General features: G+C 43.5%; 1 protein-coding gene across 7 annotated transcripts in view; it reads right to left on the bottom strand.

The window, feature by feature from the left end:
* Positions 1-22,672, bottom strand: part of cd99l2 (CD99 molecule-like 2) — a 244,306-nt gene that overhangs the window by 36,834 nt on the left and 184,800 nt on the right. For 3 of the 7 annotated variants that reach the window (XM_059976738.1, XM_059976741.1, XM_059976737.1), the window contains exons 5-9: positions 22,261-22,353; positions 15,033-15,119; positions 14,429-14,467; positions 5,226-5,303; positions 2,082-2,117 (exon numbers count right to left, since the gene is read on the bottom strand). In XM_059976738.1, coding sequence (XP_059832721.1) covers positions 2,082-2,117; positions 5,226-5,303; positions 14,429-14,467; positions 15,033-15,119; positions 22,261-22,353 — 333 coding nt within the window. The remainder of the gene's footprint in view (positions 1-2,081; positions 2,118-5,225; positions 5,304-14,428; positions 14,468-15,032; positions 15,120-22,260; positions 22,354-22,672) is intronic. The other 4 variants (XM_059976743.1, XM_059976742.1, XM_059976740.1 and 1 more) reach the window with 4 other exon arrangements.

Below are 22,672 nucleotides of genomic sequence, written 5' to 3'. Positions count from 1 at the left end.
GAGCTTTCAGGTTTTTGTATCTTCTGTCCGATGGGAGAGGGGAGAACAGAGAATGTTTGGGGTGGACGGGGCCTTTGATGATGCTGGCTGCTTTACAGAGACAGTGAGAAGTACAGACAGAGTCCATGAGGGGAGGCTGGTTTCTGTGATGTGTTGCTAGCTGGGACAGGGATGTAAACTGGATTGACAATGGGCAATTAGTCAGGTCAACTGCAAGGCTCAGAATGGAGAATATGTTACTCATCAGTAAGAGTGTTAAAGAATGAAGTGAGGTACAGTGTCTGATGCACCATCAATAACTCACTCTGAGATGTAAAGACGAGATATCGGCTTTTATTGACTGGAAGAAGGAACAAGCAGTGAGTGACCACCATACTACATCCTGGAGACTGAGAGGCCGGGCTCAGGCCTTGATCGCCTTTATACCGGGGTCTGTGGGAGGAGCCACAGGAGCAGTCAGCAGGGGATGTGTCCAGACAGGCACACGTAGTTCACCACAGTGTCACAACTGATCGAACTGCTACAAAGCAATTCCAGTGAACCAGGGTGACACACACATTGTTATCGTTTTGCCTTAGGCTGAGATGCTTCATCGGGATCATCTGTCATCTCCGGCCAAGACCCTTTACTGGCCTGAAACATCGACTGTTTATTCCTCTCCATAGATGCTGCCCGACCTGTTGAGTTCCTCCAGCATTGTGTGTGTGTGTGTGTGTGTGTGTGTGTGTGTGTGTTTGTTTGTTTGTTTTGTTCTGGATTTCCAACATCTTTTGCCCAATAAACCAACTTTAACCAGGACACGTGCTGTTGTCTATTTGGGGTTTGCGTGTTTCCTCCTGGTGACTGCCCAGTGCTCCAGTTTCCTCCCACATCCCCAGGATGTGCAAAATAATGCGTTACTCTGATTAACCTCGCCCTGGTAGCTAGGTGAGTGGGAGGGGTGTAGTTGGAGGGGATGTAGGGAGAATACATTGGGGAAAAGTGAGATGTTTAAGAGCAACACGAGGGGGAGCTTCCTCACTCAGAGGGTGGTGAGAGTGTGGGACGAGCTGCCAGTGGAAGTGGTGCATATGGGTTGATTGCACCATTTAAGAGAAATTTGGATAGGTACATGGATGGGAGGCTATGCTGTAGGTCCAGATCAAGGAGACTAGGCAGAACAATAGTTCAGCCTTCACTAGATGGGCCGAAGGGTTTATTTTTGGAGCTGTAGTTCCCCATGACTCTAGTATGACTGGATGGTCGATGCAGACTCAAGAACCTGCTGGCCTCCCGTACGGCACTGGCACTGAAGCTGATTGGATGGAGGTAGTATAGGGATCAGCTGAGTGACAGAACGAGCTCAGGGCCTGACAGTGTTCGATATTCACCACACAACAACAAAACCTTCATACACAGACATGGCCATCATTAGACTAACCTAATCAACTCATTTTGATAACAGAGTACTGTGCAAGCATCTTTGCACATACACAGTGTATAGCCAGGCAGCTCAAGAACTTTTACACAGTACTGTAGTAATCTTATGTTTTGCACTGTAATGCTCCCACAAAATAAACTAATTTCATGACATATGATGATAAACCTGATTCTGATATGGGTCGCTATTGAGAGTGGGAAGGGAGGAGGGAGAGGGAAATCATGATTGGGAAAAGGAGAATGGAGAGAGGACGGAGTGTGGAGGGAGTGGGAAGAGAGAGGGTAGGGAAGGGGCAGGGAGTGGGAAGCACTGGGGAGACATTCTGTTATGATCAATAAACTAGCTGTATGAAATCAAATGACCTTCCCTGGTGTCTCAGGGCTGGGAGTGTCTGTACCCATGCCACTCCTGCCCCGGCATTCCTTCTCTGCCACTTGTCCCGCATTTCTCCCACAGTGCTCCACCCTCACCACTTCCGGCTTCCTTTGCTCCCACCAGATTTACAAACTCGTTCCCACTCCACATTGACAAACACAGTACTGTGTGTGAATGCCTTTTGCACGGTGCTCTACGGGAATGTTCAGAGATTCGCCTCACTGCAAGATGACGGGGAAGACAATTAGCTGATACACAGGTTCAATGTCAGAAAGGGAATTCTTACCTTGATCCTCATCATTGGAAGGCGAAGAAGGGCCATCTAGAACACAAGACAAGAAATTATTATTTTTTAAATCAGAGATCTTACCCTCAGGGAAAGAATAGGGCTAGAAACTGTAGTTATCTATAAGCATACCTGTCCCCACCGTGGGTCAATGGGCAGGTCGCTCATGAGTGTAGAAATAAGACCATCAAACTTTGGAGCTAAATCAGGCCATTTAGTCCATTGAGTTTGCTCAGCTATTCGAACAAGGCTGATTTACTTTTCCTCTCAACCCCATTTGTCTGCCTTCTCCCCGTAACCTATCATCCTCCCCTTTAAATATAACCAACAACTTGGCCTCCACGGCTGTCTGTGACAATGAATTCCACAGATTCACCTCCCTCTGGTTAAAAAATTCCTCCTCCTCTCTGTTCTGAAAGGATGCCCACTGGTCATAGACTCCTCCAACAACAGGAACCATCCTCTTGACATTACTCTACATAGGCTTTTCAGATCGAGGCTGATCCCCAGTGCAGAGCTAAATAAGTACTAGATTGTCAGAGGTACTGGATAGGACGTGAAAATAAGGAGCAGTCCACACTTTTCTCTTTTATTAAGCTGAACAAATATTGGCAAAATTCTGTTGTATTTGAGACATGATATTGGAATCTTCCTGCAGAAAGGTCTTAACCCTGAACCATCTGCTGTCCATTTCCCTCCACAGATGCTGCCTGACATGCTGAGCTCCTCCAGCATTTTGTGTGTGTTGCTCTGGATTTCCAACTTCTGCAGAATCCCTTGTGTTTATGGTTTATTACTGTCACAGTGAAAAGCTTGTCATGCATATTGTTCATACAGATCAGATCATTAAACAGTGCATTGAAATTGAGCAAGCTGAAACAATAACAGAAATGCAGAATGAAGTGTAACAGCTGCAGTGGAAGTTTGGTGTCAGTAAGCAGTAAGTGAAAGATCATGATGAATAAGATGGGGGGGGGAGGTGGACAAGCTGTGAGATGATAGGGAAAACCAGGTGAGGAGGAAGGGGGTGGGTGTCAGATGGTGGATGAAGTGAGAAGCTGGAAGGTGATAAGTGGACGACGTAAAGGGCTGGAGAAGAAGGAATCTGATCAGAGAGGAGAGTGGACCATGGGAGAAAGGGGAGGAAGGACATCAAAGGGAGGTGATAGGCAGATGAGGAGAAGGGTGAGAAGGGAGTCAGAATGGGAGAAAGAGAAACGGAAGGGAGAGAAATTACCAGAAGTTTGAGAAATCGATGTTCTTGCCATCAGGTTGGAGGATACCCAGATGGTATATGAGGTATTGCTCCTCCAACCTGAGTGTGGCCCCATCATGGCAGTAGAGGAGGGCATGAACAGACATGTTGGAATGGGAATGGAGAACCAAATTGAAATTGGTGGCCACCAGGAAATCCTGCCTTTTGCGGCAAAGGTGCTTGACAAAGTGAAACCCAATAAAGAGGTAAAGTTCATGGGTTCATGGAATCTTCAGAAATCTGATAGTGGAGGGAAGAAATTGGTCCTGAAAACATGTTGAGTATGGGTTGGTCATCAGGTTCCTGTACCTCCTTTCTGATGATAGTAATTTGAAGAGGGCATGTATCGGATGGTGAGGGTCCCTACAGGTAGATACCCCTTCTTGAGGCATATTTTGTAAGTACTTACTTTAGATGCTTGATTGGTCATGAAGGGATATGGGGAAGGCAGGAGACTGGAGCTGAGATGAAAAATGGATCAGCCATGATGAAATGGCGGAGCAGACTTGATGGACCAAATGGCCTAATTCTGCTCCTGTATCTTCTGTTCATATGGTCTTATTTGAGCACTAGAGATGCCATGACATACAAGGCTATGGGTTGAGTGTGGGAAAATAGGCTCAATATAGAAAGGAACACACAAAATGCTGGAGCAACTCAGCAGGCCAGGCAGCATCCATGGAGGGGAATGAACAGTTCAAGGCCAATACCCTTCAGGGGAAGAAGGATAGCAAGAAGGTGATAGGTGAAGTCCAGTGAGTGGGAAAGGTAATGGGCTGGAGAAGAAGGAATAGGAGATAGGAGAGGAGAATGGGACCATAGGAGAACGGGGAGGAGGAGGAGGGGACCCAGGGGGAGGTGATAGGCGGGTGAGAAGAGGTAAGAGGCCGGTGTGGGGTATAGCAGAAGAGGGAGGGGTAGGGAAAAAGTTTACCAGAAGGAAAAATCAATATTCATGCTATTGGGTTGAGACTACCCAGACGGAATATGAAGTGTTGCTCCTCCACCCTGAGGGTGTCGTCATTGTGGCACAAGAGGAGGCCGTGGACAGATATGTTGTACCTGGAATGGGAATGGGAATTAAGGTGTTCGGCCACTGGGAGCTCTGCTTTTGGTGGATGGAGTGGAGGTGCTCGACCATCAGAGAGATTTGATGGCTGGCAACAATACAGTGGACCAAAGGGTGTGTTTCTGCACTGTATGGTTCTAGAACTCTGTAATCTAGGACAAAACAATATGCTTGATCAGCAGCCCATCTCACAAACATACAGTGACTATGGTATGTACCCCCACAAAATGCTTTGGTTATCGATAAAAGGATTGCACACCCCACGACCTCCACCACCAAGGACAACTAGGTGCATGGGGACACCCCCTGAGGGCTCCCATCCCAGCCCTTATTCAAGCTGACTTTGAAATATGTTTATATCTCCTCAAAGTAGTTGGATCAAAGTTCTGGAACTCCCTCCCAACAGCAGAGTGGAAGAACATTCAGCCCAATGCATCAGCAAACCCCAAGCCCGCGGATGCTGCTCAACCCGCTGAGTCCCTCCAGCATGTGGATTGCTGCTCCAGATCTGGATGAAGACAAAGCTTCGCTTCACATGTACATCAAAGCCTATGGTAAAATGTGCTTTCCTTGTGCCAACGACCAACACAATCGACAGTGGTGCTGGAGGAAGCCTGCAAGTGTGGCCATTCTTTCAGCATCACCAGAGCATGCCCACAACCCACTCACCCTAACCCGTACGTTTCAGGAATGTGGAAGGAAACCGGATACACTTCCGCGTTATTAACATTGTGTGACTTCTGACATGTAAGGGACAGCTGACTGGCTAATCAACACACCTATTCAACGCCCAAAAAACATGCACCTCCGTGAAGTTTACCTGACTTCTTCTTATCAGGGCTATAGTCACTGTTTTTCAACACGTTTTCAAGTTCTTGATTTGAAAACGTAGACGAGCCTGTACACAAGGCAGAGAAGGGATCAGTCAGGGTCTAACCAATTTAACTGAAAGTACTTTTCCTGGATTTGAAAGTCTTCCTGTGTTGTTCGGCACTACAGGAATTCACTGTCACCTGCCAGAAGCAAGTGGGATTTCTACCATCTCACTGTCTGATTTTGTTTTACATCATACCTTTTACATTATCAGGACCCAGTTCTCATTAGTTATTTGAGAAATGTCCCCCAATATATTCTGTTTATTCCAAATATTATTACAGACTTTTCCGCCCAGGGAGAAAATGTTGACAAGTGAGAGGCAATCAAGAGCGTATTCTATATTTGTGCTCATTAAGGGGAGGGATAATGGTGTTGGAAATGCAGACAGCATTTTGAAAAGGGCCTTATTTATATGCCACAGTCCTCATCATACACATGAGCTGTCAATGTCTTTTTCACGTCAAGTCATCTGACAGGTTAATGCTTTGGATTTGATTGGAATCGTTGGATAATTCCCCAACAATGCAACGAAATCCTACATGCAATCTGACATGATGCAATTTGGGACGATCTTGGCTACAGCTGAACTGACAAAGCTCGTCAATGTAAAAACAACCTTTGGGGGGGGGAAATAAATAATGTGACTTTTACTGAAGATGGTTTAACGATCCCAGGTCAATGTTTGGCTGAAGTAACTCGATAGTTTCACAACATTCACAGAACTACCTCGTGGCAGGAAGCTTGACACTCATCTCACGAGTTGTTTCAAGTTGATGCAATCTGTTAACCCATTCTAGAAAACATTCAGCACACGGCAGGCACTCACACTCCACTGTGAAGGATTCTTCATGTGAAGAAATTCCTGCCCACTAAATGCTTAAATTAATTGCTCAGAGGATACCCCACACTGAGTCTGGATACAAATAGAGTTTCTAGCATCTCTGAATCTGGGTGTTTACTTTGGAGCTTGACAGTTTATTTGAGTCTTAGCTAGACCCAAATTTCAGACAGTAGACATGGAAGTGACTTAAAACACACTCTGATGTGATGTCAGAAAGGAGGCAACAGGATTGAGAGCACGGTGGAAATAGAGCATCCAACCAGGATGAGGGCAACATTGAATCAGTGGTCCTGGAACCACTGAGAATGAATGGAAAGTACTGTTCTCCAGTTTTAAGTCAAAGTCAATGTAAACTTATTAGCAAACTATGTATATGTGACCATGTATGATCATGAGGTTTATTTTCTTGCAGGTGTCTACAGGATATTAAAGAAATCAGAATCAGGTTCAGAATCACTTTATTGCCAGTATGTGAAACATACCAGGACTGATAGTGGTTCAGTGCCAAGCATAGAATACAGAACAATACCATAACAGGCTACACAGTATCAACCAACAATTTACAAAAGTGTAAACAGCCACAAGCAAACAACAATTAGCAGAATGGTCACATGTGCAAAGCTCAATAACCAACTTAAGTAAAATTGAAGACATAAACAGAATCAATAATTATCAACAGACCAAGGACAGCAGGAAAGACCATTGAATGGATGTTATGCAGGGACAGTTAGGGTATTACACCCGAGTGAGTTTTGTTGAGAAGCTGGATAGCTACAAGGAAGAAGCTTTGGAGGTGACATGTAGTCCTGGTGCTGATGGAGTTGTCGTGTCTCCTTGATGGTGATTTGAGGAATAGCTGACCTGCTGGGGGAGTTAGGGGTAATCTTTTCAGCCCTTTTCTTTACTCTGGCGATGAACAGGTCATGTAATGTTGGTAGCTGACAACCAATGATCTTCTCTGCTGTGTAGACCACTTGTTGCAGCCTGGACTTGGAGAAGGACTCAGTGCCGGGAAACCAAACAGAAATAGAGGTAGCCACAACATTCTCAACACCTTCTATGCCCGCTTTGAAAGGGAGAATATAACCACAGCTGTGAAGATCCTGGTGACCCTGTGATCTCTGTCTCAGAGGCCGATGTTAGACTGTCTTTAAAGAGAGTGAACCGTCGTAAGGCGGAAAGTCCCAATGGAGTACCTGGTAAGGCTCTGAAAACCTGGGCCAACTAAACGGCAGAAGTATTCAAGGAGTCTTCAACCTCTCACTGCTACGGGTGGAAGTTCCCACTTGCTTCAAAAAGGTAACAATTATACCAGTGCCTAAGAAGAGTGATGTGAGCTGCCTTAATGATTATCGCCCAGTAGCACTCACAATGACAGTGATGAAATGCTTTGGGAGATTGGTCATGACGAGACTGAACTCCTGACTCAGCAAGGACCTGGACCCATTGCAATTTGTCTATCGCCACAATAGGTCAACGGCAGATGCAACCTCAATAGCTCTTCGCGCAGCTTTAGACCAGCTAGACAACACAAACACCTACATCAGGATGTTGTTCACCAATTATAGCTCAGCATTTAATACCATCATTCCCACAATCCTGATGGAGAAGTTACAGAACCTGGGCTTCTGTACCTCCCTCTGTAATTGGATCCTCGACTTCCTAACCAGAAGACCACAATCTGTGCAGATTGGTGATAACATATCCTCTTCACTGACGATCAGCACTGATGCACCTCAGGGGTGTGTGCTTAGCCCACTGCTCTACTCTCTATATACACATGACTGTGTGGCTAGGCATAGCTCAAATACCATCTATAAATTTGCTGATGATACAACCATTGTTGGTAGAATCTCAGATGGAGACGAGAGGGTGTACAGGAGTGAGATATGCCAACTAGTGGAATGGTGCCACAGCAACAACCTGGTACTCAACATCAGTTAGATAAAATAGCTGATTGTGGACTTCAGGAAAGGCAAAACGAAGGAACTCATACCAATCTTCATAGAGGGATCAGAAGTGGAGAGAGTGAGCAGTTTCAAGTTCCTGGGTGTCAAGATCTCTGAGGATCTAACTTGGTCCCAACATATCAATGTAGTTATAAAGAAGGCAAGACAATGACTATACTTCATTAGGAGTTTGAAGAGATTTGGTATGTCAACAAATACACTCAAAAGCTTCTATAGATGTACTGTGGAGAGTATTCTGACAGGCTGCATCAATGTCTGGTATCGGGGGGGGGGGGGGGGGGCTACTGCACAGGACCGAAAGAAGCTGCAGAGGGTTGTAAATTTCGTCAGTTTCCTTGGGTGCTAGCCTACAAAATACCCAGGACATCTTCAAGGATCAGTGTCTCAGAAAGGCAGCGTCCATTATTAAGGACCTCCAGCATCCAGGACATGCCCTTTTCTCACTGTTACCGTCAGGTAGGAGGTACAGAAGCCTGAAGGCACACACTCAGTGATTCAGGAACAGCTTCTTCCCTTCTGTCATCCAATTCCTAAATGGACATTTAACCCTTGAATACAAGTTATTTCTGTTTTCTGCATGATTTTTAATCTATTCAATATGTATACTGTAAATGATTTACTTATTCATGTATTATTATTTTTATATTTTTTCTTCTATATTATGTATTACATTGAACTGCTGCTAAGTTAACAAATTTCACGACACATGCCGGTGATAATAAACCTGATTCTGATTCTGAATGATGGCAGAGTAAAACAATAGAATTTATAAAAAAAACCTGTACATACACGAATCTGCAGAAGAAGACACAATAATTCTGAAAACATGAGATGCAGAGTCTTTGAAGGAGTGTAGATTGTGGAATCAGTTCAGTGCTGAGGTGAGTGAAGTTATCCACACGGATAGTTATTGGGTAATAACTGTTCCTGGCCTCCTGGTGTAAGACGGTATGATCTGAATGATGGGGGTTCTTGATTATGGATGCTGCTTTCTTGTGGCAGCGCTCCTTATAAATGATGTGAAGGGCTTTGCCTATGATAGACTGGGCCGTATCCAGAATCAGAATCTGAATCAGGTTTATTATCACTGGCATGTGACGTGAAATTTGTTAACTTAGCAGCAGCAGTTCAATGCAATACATAATCCAACAGAGAAGAAAATTATAAACAAAATAAAAAAAATAATAATAAATAAGTAAATCAATTACTGAATATGTATATTGAATAGATTAAAAACATGCAAAAAACAGAAATACTGTATATTAAAAAAAGTGAGGTACTGTCCAAGGTTTCAATGTCTACTTAGGAATCAGATGGCAGAGGGGAAGAAGCTGTTCCTGAATCGCTGAGTGTGTGTCTTTAGGCTTCTGTACCTCCCACCTGATGGTAACAGTGAGAAAAGAGCATGCCCTGGGTGCTGGAGGTCCTTAATAATGGATGCTACCTTTCTGAGACACCACTCCCTAAAGATGTCCTGGGTACTTTGTAGACTAGTGCCCAAGATGGAGCTGACTAGATTTACAAACTTCTGCAGCTTCTTTCGGTCCTGTGCAGTAGCCCCTCCATACCAGAGAGTGATGCAGCCTGTCAGAATGCTCTCCATGGTACAACTATAGAAGTTTTTGAGTGCATTTGTTGACATACCAAACCGCTTCAAACTCCTAATAAAGTATAGTCGCTGTCTTGCCTTCTTTATAACTGCATCGATATGCTGGGACCAGGTTAGATTTTCAGAGATCTTGACACCCAGGAACTTGAAGCTGCTCAATCTCTCCACTTCTGATCCCTCAATGAGGATTGGTATGAGTTCCTTCGTCTTACCCATCCTGAAGTCCACAATCAGCTCTTTCGTCTTACTGATGTTGAGTGCCAGGTTGTTGCTGTGGCACCATTTCACTAGTTGGCATATCTCACTCCCGTACACTCCCTCATCACCACCTGAGATTCTACCAACAATGGTTGAATCATCAGCAAATTTATCATCAGCAACACTTTCTGTTCCTGGGCATTCGTGTTTCCCTACCATACCACGATATAACCAGTCTGGATACTCTTCACTGTGTGTCTGCAGAACTCTGTCAAAGTTCCTGGTGACATTGGATTTTTCAAAGGGTACATCAGAAAAGAGCCTGGTATTAACAATAAAACGTTATACAAAACCAGTTAGTTTACAGACTTTAGCAAGCACATTTATATACCTCAGTATTCTGGAAATGTAACTTCAGCAGTGCAGAATGAGGCCTGCCTGGTCTTTAAATCTACAGTTTGGCCCACAGGAAGGAAGCTAACAGCAGAAAGGGAAGCAGCTGGTTGTAGTGGACTGGATGGGAATTTCCTCTCAACACACTCACAATGCTGGAGGAACTCAGCAGGCCAGGCAGCATCTATGGAAAAGAGTAACAGTCGACGTTTCAGGCCGAGACCCTTCGAAGGGTCCTGCTGAAGGGAAGCAGCCTGAAACGTCGACTGTTACTCTTTTCCATAGATGCTGCCTGGCCTGCTGAGATCCTCCAGCATTTCCATTGTATTGCTTGGATTTCCAGCATCTGCAGATTTCCTCTTGTTTGTGATGGGAATATCCTCTTAATTCCGAAGAAGTCCTGGAGAGGTTCTTGCCTGTTCCACAAAATATGATTCCCGGAGGCTTGAGATACCAGGAAATGAAGATAGGTTGAAACTAAGAAATGCAAGCTCACTCCAAAATATGAATAATTAATCTGCTTCTTTATGTTTGTTTGAAACTGGCTCAGATCCACTTGATTTTGGGAGTCAAAATCAATACCAGACTGCCTGCCATGACAATCTTTCTCTGAAGTCACCTCCATGACCCCCTGAATAAGTCTGTCACGTGCCACTGTGACAATGCACTCAGTGACCACTTTATTAGGTACACCTGCTCGTTAATGCAAACATCTAATCAGCCAATCATATGGCAGCAACTCAATACATTAAAGCATGCAGACATGATCAAGAGGTTCGGTTGTTGTTCAGACCAAGCATCAGAATGGGGAAGAAATGTGATCTAAGTGACTTTGATCATGGAATGATTGTTGGTGCCAGACAGGGTGGTTTGATCATCTCAGAAACTGCTGATCTCCTGGGATTTTCACACACAACAGTCTCTGGAGTTTACAGTGAAAAACAAAAAAATGTCCAGTGGGTGGCAGTTCTGTGAGCAAAAATGTCTTGTTAATGTGAGAGGTCAGAGGAGGATAGCCGACTGGTTCAAGCTGCCAGGAAGATGACAGTAGCTCAAGTATCCATGAGTTACGACAGTGGTGGCAGAGGAGCACCTCTGAAAGCACAACACACTGAACCTTGAAATGGATGGGATACGGCAGCTGAAGTCCACAGTCATACACTCACTGGCATCTTCATTAGGTACAGGAGTATGTAATAACGTGGTCACTGAGTTTAAGTGTGGAGTGATATTTGTGAACAACGAATGTTTCAGAGGAAAGTCTTTAATGAAGTGGTAAAAAAATATCAACTCACAAACCTTTCATTGCTTCATTCTTTGAGAATTTTAAAAAATGGTTAAACACTTCATAGCTTTTCACAATAGTTAAGCATTGAAGATCGTGCAAACAATGTAAGAAGGAGAAACATCATATAATGAACATCTGTGGAAGTGTACTGGAGCTGGGAAAGGGATAATTATTACTGTGAGAAAGAATACAGTCACCATGCACCAGACTCCATTACGTTTACAAAATTCATCCACATAAGGGAAAACTGCCGAAGGCAGATCCTGAAAGAACTGCATTGTCATGCTTTTAAATACATTTTTTTTGTAAATGCTGCAGGAAGAAACAGAGTAATTGTAGAAAAAGAAAGAAAAATGCTTTTTAATAGTGTCAGGCTGGCTGAGAAGGTTAAAGCAGGGCTGTGGAGACCGTTGCAAAGTCAAAATGCAAAGGAGACTGTGGCTGGCTGTCAGGAAAATTGGGTCAATCCAGGGAATCCCGAGTACACGGACTCAGGCCAAAATCAGGAGACTGAATAAACCTGAATCAGAACTAGGCCAGGCACACAGCTGGGAGCACGAAGCACTGCAGATGCTGGAGGAACTCAGCAGGTTAAGCAGCCTACGTGGAGGCAGGGTGTTGGGAAGACAAATTGTTGAGATGTTGTCCTGAAGGTCGAATCTGTGAGTCCAGACCAGGGATGGGAATTTGGAGGCCCAATGTCTATGAGTCTGAGAGTCCGGGGCCAAGGGCTGGAGGCCTGGAGTCAGACTGCCCTGGGGGTGGAGTCCTGTCAGTGTACATACACTGTGGATGGGAGGGGGGGGGGAAGAGGGGCTTGCTTGGCAGTTGTTGTCTAGTTTCGTCCTGCTGTTGTGTTTTTTTTTGCTGCTTCTGGTGTTCTGCTGAACCTTGTGGGCTTGCTACATTGGCACCGGAACGTGTGGTGGCACATTCTCAGGGGGGATGGTTGTCAATGCGAATGAAAAATTCCTGTACGTTTCGGCGAAAATGAATCTGTATCTGAATCTGAAGCACATTTCACTCTGTTTCATAAAGGTAGGTGTGGAGTGGTGGCAAGAGGGGGGATGGTGCTAGGGAGTTAATAGCCCAACTAATCCAGTCCCTGCTCCTACTGTCATGATACCAGCAGAGTTTATAATTAAGGATAGGGGCCCAAACTTTCAGTCAATCAGAGTAGATGGTCCTGGATTTGTAAGTTTCAATGCAGATGTCACAAAAGATCTGAATCCAACATCTCGGATTAGTCTCAGACTTGATGCAAGGTTTCAACCAAAACACCGACTTCTCGTCTCCCTACTCCACAGAAGGTGCTTGACCCGAGTTCCTCCAGCAATTTGTTATAGAGCGCACATCTAGATGTGTTGGGATAATAATATTTGTTAAGCACTCTATAGCTATTAGTTTGCGTCATTTATCGAACTTGTATTTTGGAGTGTCCTAGAGGGTACGCCCCGAATTAAAAACTTCACATAGAATTTTCAAAAATAAATGAATTTAAGCACATCAGAACTACCTCAATGCATGTTACTATCAATGAAACATAAGCCTCAACCCTCACTGACCACAAATACCTGATGCTGTACGTTAATTGGACCACTACTTTCTAGACTGAATGTGGATTGATTGATTTGGAGTAGCTACTATCCATCTAGGTGAGGAGTCCCAAACTTTTTTTATGCCACGAACCCCTGCCATTAACCGAGTGGTCCTTGGACCCCAGGCTGGGGACCCTTGGTCTAATTGGTGAGCATGTTGAATATATATGACACAGAGAACTACAAAAGAGTTTAGGCCCTTTTGTCCATAATGATGTGCCAGCCTTTTTAACTACTCTGAGGTCAATCTAACCCTTCCCTCCTATGTAGCCCTCTTTCATTGATTTGCCTAACCAAGAGTTTCTTAAATGCCCTGCATGTATCTGATTTTACCACCAACTTTGGCAGTGTGCCCATGCACTTACCAATCTCTCTGTAGAGGACTTGGCTCTGGCACCCAGCCTATAATTTCCTTCAGTCAGCTTAAAATTGTGCCCCTTGTTATCAGCCATTTCCACCCTGGGGAATAGTCTCTGGCTATCCACTCAATCTACGCTCGTATTGTCTTGTACACCTCCATCAGGTTACTTTTCATCATCTTTTGCCTCATTCTTTTTCAACCCCACCCTGTAGTGCTGCTCCCTCTTCCTCTTCTCCATGGTCCACTCTTCTGTCCTATCAGATTCCTTCTTCAGCTCTTCACCTTTGCCATCTATCACCTCCCAGCTTCTCACTTCACCCCCCCTCCCCCTTGCTTCATCTTTCATTTTCCAGCTTGCACTCCTTCCCTCCACCCTTCTTATTCTGGCTCCTTCCTTTCTCTTCCACGTTTGATGAAGGGTCTCGGGCTGAAGCATTGACTCTTTATTCCCCTCCATAGATGCTGCCTGACCTGCTAAGTTCCTCCAGCATTGTGTGTGTGTGTGTGTGTGTGTGTGTGTGTGTGTGTGTGCGCGCGCGCGCGCGAGTGCGTGAGTGTGTGTCTGTCGCTCTGCATTTCCAGCATCTGCAGAATCTCTTGCATCTCTATTCAGATAAATGGGGCCAAATCCCGAAAGCACAGGATGATTGACACCAGACAGGCATGTGCACTCCCTGATATAAGTATCCAAGCAATAACTTCAGTCTCTGTGGCCTTGTCTGGTTCCACTGCTGGCAGGGAGATATCTTAGCCTGAGAAAAAGCTGTACTGCTGATGTCAAAACTCTGATTCAGGTTGGCATATCAGAGACCTTTGCTCTGTGATAAGCATGATTTGAATACACCTGATTGGCCAGCTCCCGACAGCCACTTCAACAGACTCATTGTACCTGGATTGTTTCCTTTAGGGCGTGGATGGCGAGGGTGATCTGTTGGACAGACAAAAACCTTTTAGCTGAAAATGAGCTTTCCAACCTCTTCGGACTCTCTGTCATCAACAGGTCCGCCTGCAAATCTTACCGTCTTTATCTCAGTAAACACTACCTGTTCCTCATTTGGAAGTTCACATATTCCCACTGTTTGGTAGTGAGTGTATGGTTTTGTTTGAAGCAAGACATCTTCTAGCTTCAGACATCTTAATTAAGTGACCAATAGGATATTGGACAGACTATAATATTGTTGGTTTTATAAAGCCGGAACACTCCTTTCAATTAGATTTTCAATAATGATTTCATTAGAATCAAATTAAATTGATTGTCATACTGTATAATAATTATTATAAAAATAGTGAAAAGCCAACAGTGAACTTGTATGGAAAAATAGAGGGTGGTTACATTATAAACAGAGATTTGATGCAATAAGTTTAATTTTATGTGTCTTTCCAACCTTTGTTTTAAACCTAAAAATATCCCAGTTAACTTTCAGCCAGGTACTTGCTCCCATATTGTCTTTGATCTCAGAAACTTGTAAGTCCTTTCCAGCTTTTGTCCTTACCTGAGTCACCTTTACCTCCTTTGCCGTTGTCATTGCTGTCATCAAGGGCATCGGCCAGGTCAAAATCAAGGCTAGGGTCACTTGTGCCTAAGGTTGCAAAGGAAATCCATTCAAGCACAATTCAAACAAAAAGGGGAGAAATAAGTGAATTTGTAGAGTAAGAGAATAAGTTTAAGAGTTCCAAAGACAAAGAGAAAACAGAAGCAGAGCTAATATCTTAGGGATAAGAATGCTCTGATGCTGTGTGACATGGTAAAGGTAAAGTGAAGAACTTCTACATGAGGGGAATGGTGAGATAAGTATTAGATGTATTGATATATATAGGTATATAGACAGAACGTGCGTGCACTGTGGTTCGCTATGGGCATGGTCAAGAAAACTAGAAGAGAACACGGAAAATGTTTTCGGTTCTGGTTGCCTTATTATAGGAAGGATGTGGAACTTTTAGGGAGGGTCCAGAGGAGATTTACTAGAATGCAACCTGGATGAGAGAGCAAGTCTTATGAGAAAAGTTTGAGTGAGCTAGGGCTTTTCCTTTTGGAGCAAAGGACATTGAGAGGCAACTTGATGGAGATGAAACAAGATGAAAAGAGGCATTGATAGAATGGATAGGCAGAGATATTTTCCCAGTGAGGAAATGAGAGAGCAATGAAGCCACTTGCCAGGTATTCCACAGTCTCCTCCTGTTCCAGCTGCCTCATCCCCACTTTCCATCATTTCTATCCCCTTTTCTCTCTTCTAATTTGATTTTGAAGACACCCATTTGCCTTAACTACCTCACATCTGTGTTATAGTTGATAGCCTACCCCAGCAGCCTCTGAGGTGGAATGCTGTAAGTGCAAGTTACTGGGAGACAACAACACCACCTTCCGCTTGACACATTAAATGAACAAACTGTCTGTTCAAAAGACAGTTCAAAAGTACAAAAGATGGTACAGCATAAGAGGCCGAAATTGAGTGGCCAGCCAGAGACCTTTTCCCCCAGGGTGGAAATGGATAATAGAAGGGACATAATTTTAAGGTGATTGGGGAAAGTATAGGGTGATGTCAGAGGTAGTTTTTGACACAGAGAGTGGTGGTAGGTCATTGGAATGCCCTGCCAGGGCTGATGGTGGAGGCAGATACATTAGGGACATTTAAGAAGCTGTTAGACAGGCACATGAATGAAAGGAAAATGGAGGGCTATATGTGAAGGCAGGGTTAGACTGTTAAAAGGTTGACATAACATCATGCGGCAAGGGGCCAGTACTGCGTTGTACTGTTCTCTGTTCTATGTCTGAATACGCAGCGTTATCAGAGTGAAAGGGAAGATTAATGATGGGATGGAATAGATTAAAAGGTTGGCACAACATCATGTGCGAGAAGATCTGCATTGTGCAGTAACATTCTATGTTCTATATATAAGATCAACGATGGGATGGAGTGATAGCAGACAGACGTATGAGGATGGAAGGCTGGAAGTCCCATATTAGCATTTACCAACAAAATCTGAGCCATTTGTGAAGAACTACACCACTACTCAACCCAGTGAATGTAAGAGAAGTACACCTAGACCCATTCCCCTGCTCTCACTCCATAGCCCTGCAAAATCTCTTCTTAAAGATACTTCTCAAGTTCCCTCCTGAACACTGGAGTTGAATCTATCCTCTAGCTATCCTGCACAGTGCATTCCAACTTTCATTCTGTAAACATATTGTCTCCTATTAATGTCATAGAGAAAAGAAACAGGATTTTCAGCCACAACATCCGTGTCACCAATCGGACACTCATTTACCCTCACCATGACTGGCCAGTTCTATTTTCTCCACATTCCCACTGTACACAGTACTCCACCTGTGATCCAATCAGTGTTTTACAAAAGTTCTCCACAAGTTCTTCATCCTTGTACTTCTATTTATAAAGCCCAGTATGACTTTGGCTTTTTAAACATTTTCTCAACCTGTCCTCCTAATTCCAACAAAGTCTTTCAATCCAAAGTCTGGATCGAAAGGGATCAAATGGTGCAGCATATTCAATGGGCTGAATGGCCTAATTCTGTACCCATGTCTTATGGCCTTATGGACCACCTGAGTTTCCTCTGGGTGCTCTAGTTTTCTCCTATATTTCAAAGACATATTGGTTAATAAGTTAATTGGTCACATGGGTGTAGATGGGCAGGAAGGGCTTGTTACAATTCTGTATCTCTAAATACATTACCTAGAAAAATATTCACTGCTCTTGGAAGTTTACAACATTGAATCACAGTGGATTAATTTGTAATTTGACACTGGTCAACAGAAAATGACTCTTTCCTGTCATCATTACAAAGTGATCTAAATTAATTACAAAATAATTGATTGCATCAGTAACCATCCTTAATATGACACACCAAATCATCACTGGTACAGCTTATTGTTCATAGAAGTCACAAAATTAGTTAAATGGAGATCTGTTTCTGGAGACCTGTGTGCAATCAAGGTGTTTCAATTAATTGTAGTAAAAATACACCTGTATCTGGAAGGTCTAAACCGCTGGCGAGTCAGTATTCTGGCAAAAACTACACCATGAAGACAAAAGAACACTCCAAGCAATTCTGTGAAAAGGCTATTGAAAAGCACAAGTCAGGAGATGGATACAAGAAAATTTCCAAGTCACTGAATATTCCTTGGAGTACAGTTAAGTCAATCATCAAGCAATGGAAAGAATATGGCACAGCTGTAAATCTGCCTAGAGCAGGCCATCCTCAAAAACTGAGTGTGTGCAAGAAGAGGACCAGTGAGGGAGGCCACCAAGAGACCTGTGACAACTCTGGAGGAGTTAAAAGCTTCAGTGGCTGAGATGGGAGAGACTGTGCATACAATGACTGTTGCCTGGATGCTTCACCTTTATAGGAGAGGACAAAGAGAACGCCACTGTTGAAAAAAATCACAACATCTCGGCTAGAGTTTGCCAGAAGGCAGGTGGGAGACTCTGAAGTCAGCTGGAAGAAGGTCGCTGGTCTGATGAAACCAAAATTGAACTCTTTGGCTATCAGAGACTAAATGCTATGTTTGGCGTAAGCCGAACACCGCACATCCACAAACACACACCATCCCTACCGTGAAGCATAGTGGTGGCTGCATCAAGCTGTGGGGATGTTTCACTACAGCAGGCCCTGGAAGACTTGTGGAGGTAGGGGGTAGAATGAATGCAGCAAAATACAGGGAAATCCTGGAGGAAAACCTGATGCAGTCTGTAAGAGAATGGCAATTTGGGAGAAAATTTGTTTCCCATCCAGACAATGACCTCAAGCATAAAGCCAAAGCTACACTGGAATGGCTTAAAATCGAAAAAGTTAATGTCCTGGAGTGGCCAAGTCAGAGTCCAGACCTTATTCCAATTAAGAATTCGTGGCTGGACTTGAAGAGGGCTGCTCACTCACAATCCCCATGCAATCTGACAGCACTTGAGCAGTTTTGTAAAGAACAATGGGGAAACATTGCAGTGTCCGGATGTGCAAAGCTGTTAGAGACCTAGCCACACAGACTCAAGGCTGTAATTGCTGTCAAAGGTGCATCTACTAAATACTGATTTGAAGGGGGTGAGTAATTATGGATAAATTATTTTGTGTTTAATAATTGTAATAAATTTAGACCAATTTGAAGAAGTTTCTTTTCACTTTGATACGAAAGATTCTTTTCTTTTGATTTCTGTCAAAAAAGCCAAATTAAATCCACTGTGTTGTAAAACAATAAAACATGAAAACTTCCGGAGGGATGGGGAATACATTTTATAGGGATTGTAAATAAATATTTCTCAGCATTCCTTTCATCTACTTGCCTATTCTACAGGACTGCCAATTTCTTTTCACTGTTCCAAGTTTTGAGTCATCTGTACACACTACTCTAAATCAGTAATATATATCAAGAATAGTGCAGAGGATCTCCATTGTATACTTCCCTCCAGCTCAAATAACTCTTCACTCCATTAAGTGTTACTTACCCAATGTTTTATCCCTCCGTACCCAGATTTTCCTATTCCATAGCCTTCAACAATCCGTGAGAAACTTTAGAGATGAAGGTGAAATGAAGGTAATTGTGCTTTCTTTATTTATTTTATTTACAGACACATCGCTGAATAGGCCCTTCCAGCCCAACGAGCTGCACCACCAGGAACCCAGCTATTTAAGCCTAACCCAATCACAGGACGATTTGCAATGACAAATTGGTCTACTAAGCAGTATGTCTTTGGAATGTGGGAGGAAACCAGAGCACCCGGAGGAAACCCACACATACACGGGAAGAATGTACAGACTACTTACAGACAGCACTGGAATTGAACTCTGAATTCTGACACCCCAAGCTGTAACCATGCCACGTTTACTGCTAAGCCACTGTGTTGACCAAAAGTGAGAACTGATCGTGGGTGACCAAATATAATTAAACCAGTAGAGAGAAACCAGAAATGTAAGAATAAGATTAGAATATGGTGTTCCCAAATAAAAATTCTTTTATACAAATGCACAAAGTATAAGGGGAAATAAATGCAGACGACAATTCAACTAAAAGTACAACGTGGTTGGCAACTTAAAGAATGAGAGCAGCATGTTGGGCATTACAGATCGCAGGGGCTCATCAAATTTAACACCAGCAAAATGAAGGCAATTCAGAAAACAATGGCAGCAAAAGTCCAGCAGCAGCAGAGTGTCCCTATGCTGGGATTTTGAAGGAAGCAGGTGAGAACACTGCGGATTGCTCAAGTTATAACCTTGTACATTCTCTCAACAGAGGAGCAAATCGGCAACATTACCAAAAGTTGACCAATGCCTCTGAATCCAGGAGTCAGCTGGAGGCTGAAGACAGCCTGTTCTGGGGTTAGAGGACAGTGTGTGTGGGTTGGTGGGTGAGTGGGAGGTGTTGGGAGGGGAGGAACATGGCAGTTTTGCTGTTCTTGCTTTATTGCTTGGAGTGTTATGTTTTGTTGCATTCTGTGTTGTGCTATTTAACATTGAGAGCGTGCTACGTTGGCGGTGGAATGTTGGCGACATTTGAGGGCTGCCCCCAGCACCTTCTTAGGGTGTGCTGGTTATTTACACAAGTGACAGATTTCACCGTATGCTTCAATACACATGTGATAAATAAATTTAAATCTGAATGTGAATCACATTTCACTCTGCCATTTCTTAAAGATAGGTATGGGATGGTGCTAGGAAGTTATTAACACAATTAGTCCAGCACCTGCTGTCATGATATTAGTTGAGTTTATAATTAAGACTAGAGACACTAAACTTCTTGACAACTTTCAGCTGATCAGAGAAGATGGTCCTGGATTACCGGACAAACCTATTTAAATTTTTTGAGGAGCTGACTGAACTAGTGGACAGAGAAAGGTTTAAGGATGTGGCTTGTATGGAGAACCAGTTATTTGTGCGTGTTACTACAATTATCTTGTGAATTTCTAGGAAACATGTCAGAAAGTGCCCCATCTGAGACTGTTAGATAAAGGAAGGAAATAAATACCTGGGCAGGAAATTGGGTGAAGATGGTAATAATGCATTTTAAGTAGAAAAATGTGATGTCCCTAGAGGCAAGCAAAAAGTTATAAGTGATTAAAATAATATGTAGAGATGGGGTAAATGCCAGCAGGCCTTTTCCACTCAGAATGGATGAGACTAGAACTTGAGGTCATGGGTTAAGGGTGAAAGGTGAAATGTCTGTTGGAATCCTGAGAGGGAACTTTGGGGTGGTGAGAGAGCGGTATGAGCTGACAGTGGAAGTGCTAGATGCAGGGTTGATTTGAACATTTAAGAGAAGTTTGGATAAGTATGTGGATGGGATGCGCATGGAGGGCAATAGTCCCGGTGCAGGTCAATGGGAATAATAATTCGGCATGTAGTACTCTTTGTCTCTTAGAGGCGTATGTGGAGTGGAGAGTCAGTTCCTTTTCCCCAGGGTGCTGATGGATAACACCAGAGCACATACTTTTAAGGTGAGTAGAGGAAGGTCTGAGGGAGATGCCAGAGAGTGATGGGTTTGTGGAATACACTGACAGGTGTGGTGGTAGAGGCAGATACATTGGGGATATTTAAAATACCCTTAGATAGGCACATGGGTTGAAAGAAAAATGGAGGGTTATGGGCTAAGTAGGAGGGAAGGGCTAGATTGATTATGGAATAGGTTACAAGGTTGGGACTCAGCAGGATAATAGTTTGGCACGTACTAGATGGGCCAAAAGACCTGTGTGCTATAGTGCTCTGTGACTCTATGATGTTGCTGGATTACATAAATGAGCAAGGCTACAGCAAACTGATTTCAGTGAGGCAAATGTAAGATACTTAGATTTATAAAGGATAGATCCAAGTACTTTCTGGATTATGGAAAGGTAGGAAAAAGTGAAGATTCGGAAAAGCTTAGCATGTTGTAGGCACAGAAAGCAATCATAAAAGTTAAAAGGAAATTGGGACTTGGTTCTAGAACAAGGGTTCCCACAGTGGGATCCATGGACCCCTCAATTAATGGTAGGGGTCCATGGCATAAAAAAAGATTGGGAACTCCTTATCTAGAGGTTGAAGTACAAAGGGAAAGAACTTACATGCAGTCATATAAGCCCTCTGCTCTCCTCGATGGATCTCATATAAGGTCCATCAAGAAGACTTAATTCAATCCTGAGGACTACCATTACATGATAGATGGACTCCCAGGATTAAATTTTAGGGATTATCACATTGTTTTTTTTTAACTATTTCAGAATATATGGGGTGGTTTGTTAAGTTTTAAGAACTTCCTAGCTTTAGCAGAGCTGCCAAATGGCAATGGGAATGTAAATGAAGGAGCTAGGAGAAGCACAGATATCTCAGAGCGTCTGTGTGGTTGTACAAGATAGTGCGGGTCATACTAATGGCTATACATAGCTAACAGCATCAGTTGCTGTTATGAGGGGCTTCATTTGAAGATGATTGAAGGAAAGCACAAAAGGGATGTCAGAAGTAAGTTTTTTTTACACAGAGTGGTGGGTGTGTGGAATGCACTGCCAGGGGTGGTGGGAGAGGCAAATACATTTGGGACAGCTAAGAAATTCTTAGGCATATGGATGATGGAGGGCTATGTAGGAGGGACAGGTCAGGTTGTTCTTCGAGTAGGCTAAAAGGTCGGCACAACATCGTGGGCTGGAAGTTTACAGTCAAAGTTCACCTTGCAGTCCTCTGAGATGAGGAACCACGTTGCACCAGTCTCTTTTTCGCTGCTTCAAGGCATTGAGGAAAGTGACTTACCCTTCTTTGGTGTTTTTTTGGTGGTATTAGGTGCCTTGGTGGTTTTATGAGGTGATTTGGTAGTTTGAAGGAAATCTGACTGGCCAATATCTCCTACAGAAACAAAGGGAAAGAGATTTGTGCAGGATAACTACAACAGTTATTGAGATCACACAAAATTAAAAGCTATGGCATTAAAGGTTCATGGAGACATTTTCAAGATAAAGAAACAGTGATGTGAGAGTGCTAGGAAAAGGGGATTTGAACCCAGCAGAAGCAGTGAATCAGGTTAGTCTGTTCACTTTCTGTCTCTTATGGATTTTGAGGATCAGCTGGAAGGACTGACATAGTGATACCAGTGTACTGGAGGAGGCCAGCATGAACAACATCTCCAGCACGATAAAACAGCACCAACTCCGATGGACAGATCAGG

This window comes from Hypanus sabinus, chromosome 8 (assembly GCF_030144855.1).
Source record: "Hypanus sabinus isolate sHypSab1 chromosome 8, sHypSab1.hap1, whole genome shotgun sequence".
Classification (NCBI taxonomy): Eukaryota; Metazoa; Chordata; class Chondrichthyes; order Myliobatiformes; family Dasyatidae; genus Hypanus; species Hypanus sabinus.
Note: the sequence above shows the minus strand (reverse complement) of the source record. Positions and strands in the feature narration are given on the sequence as shown.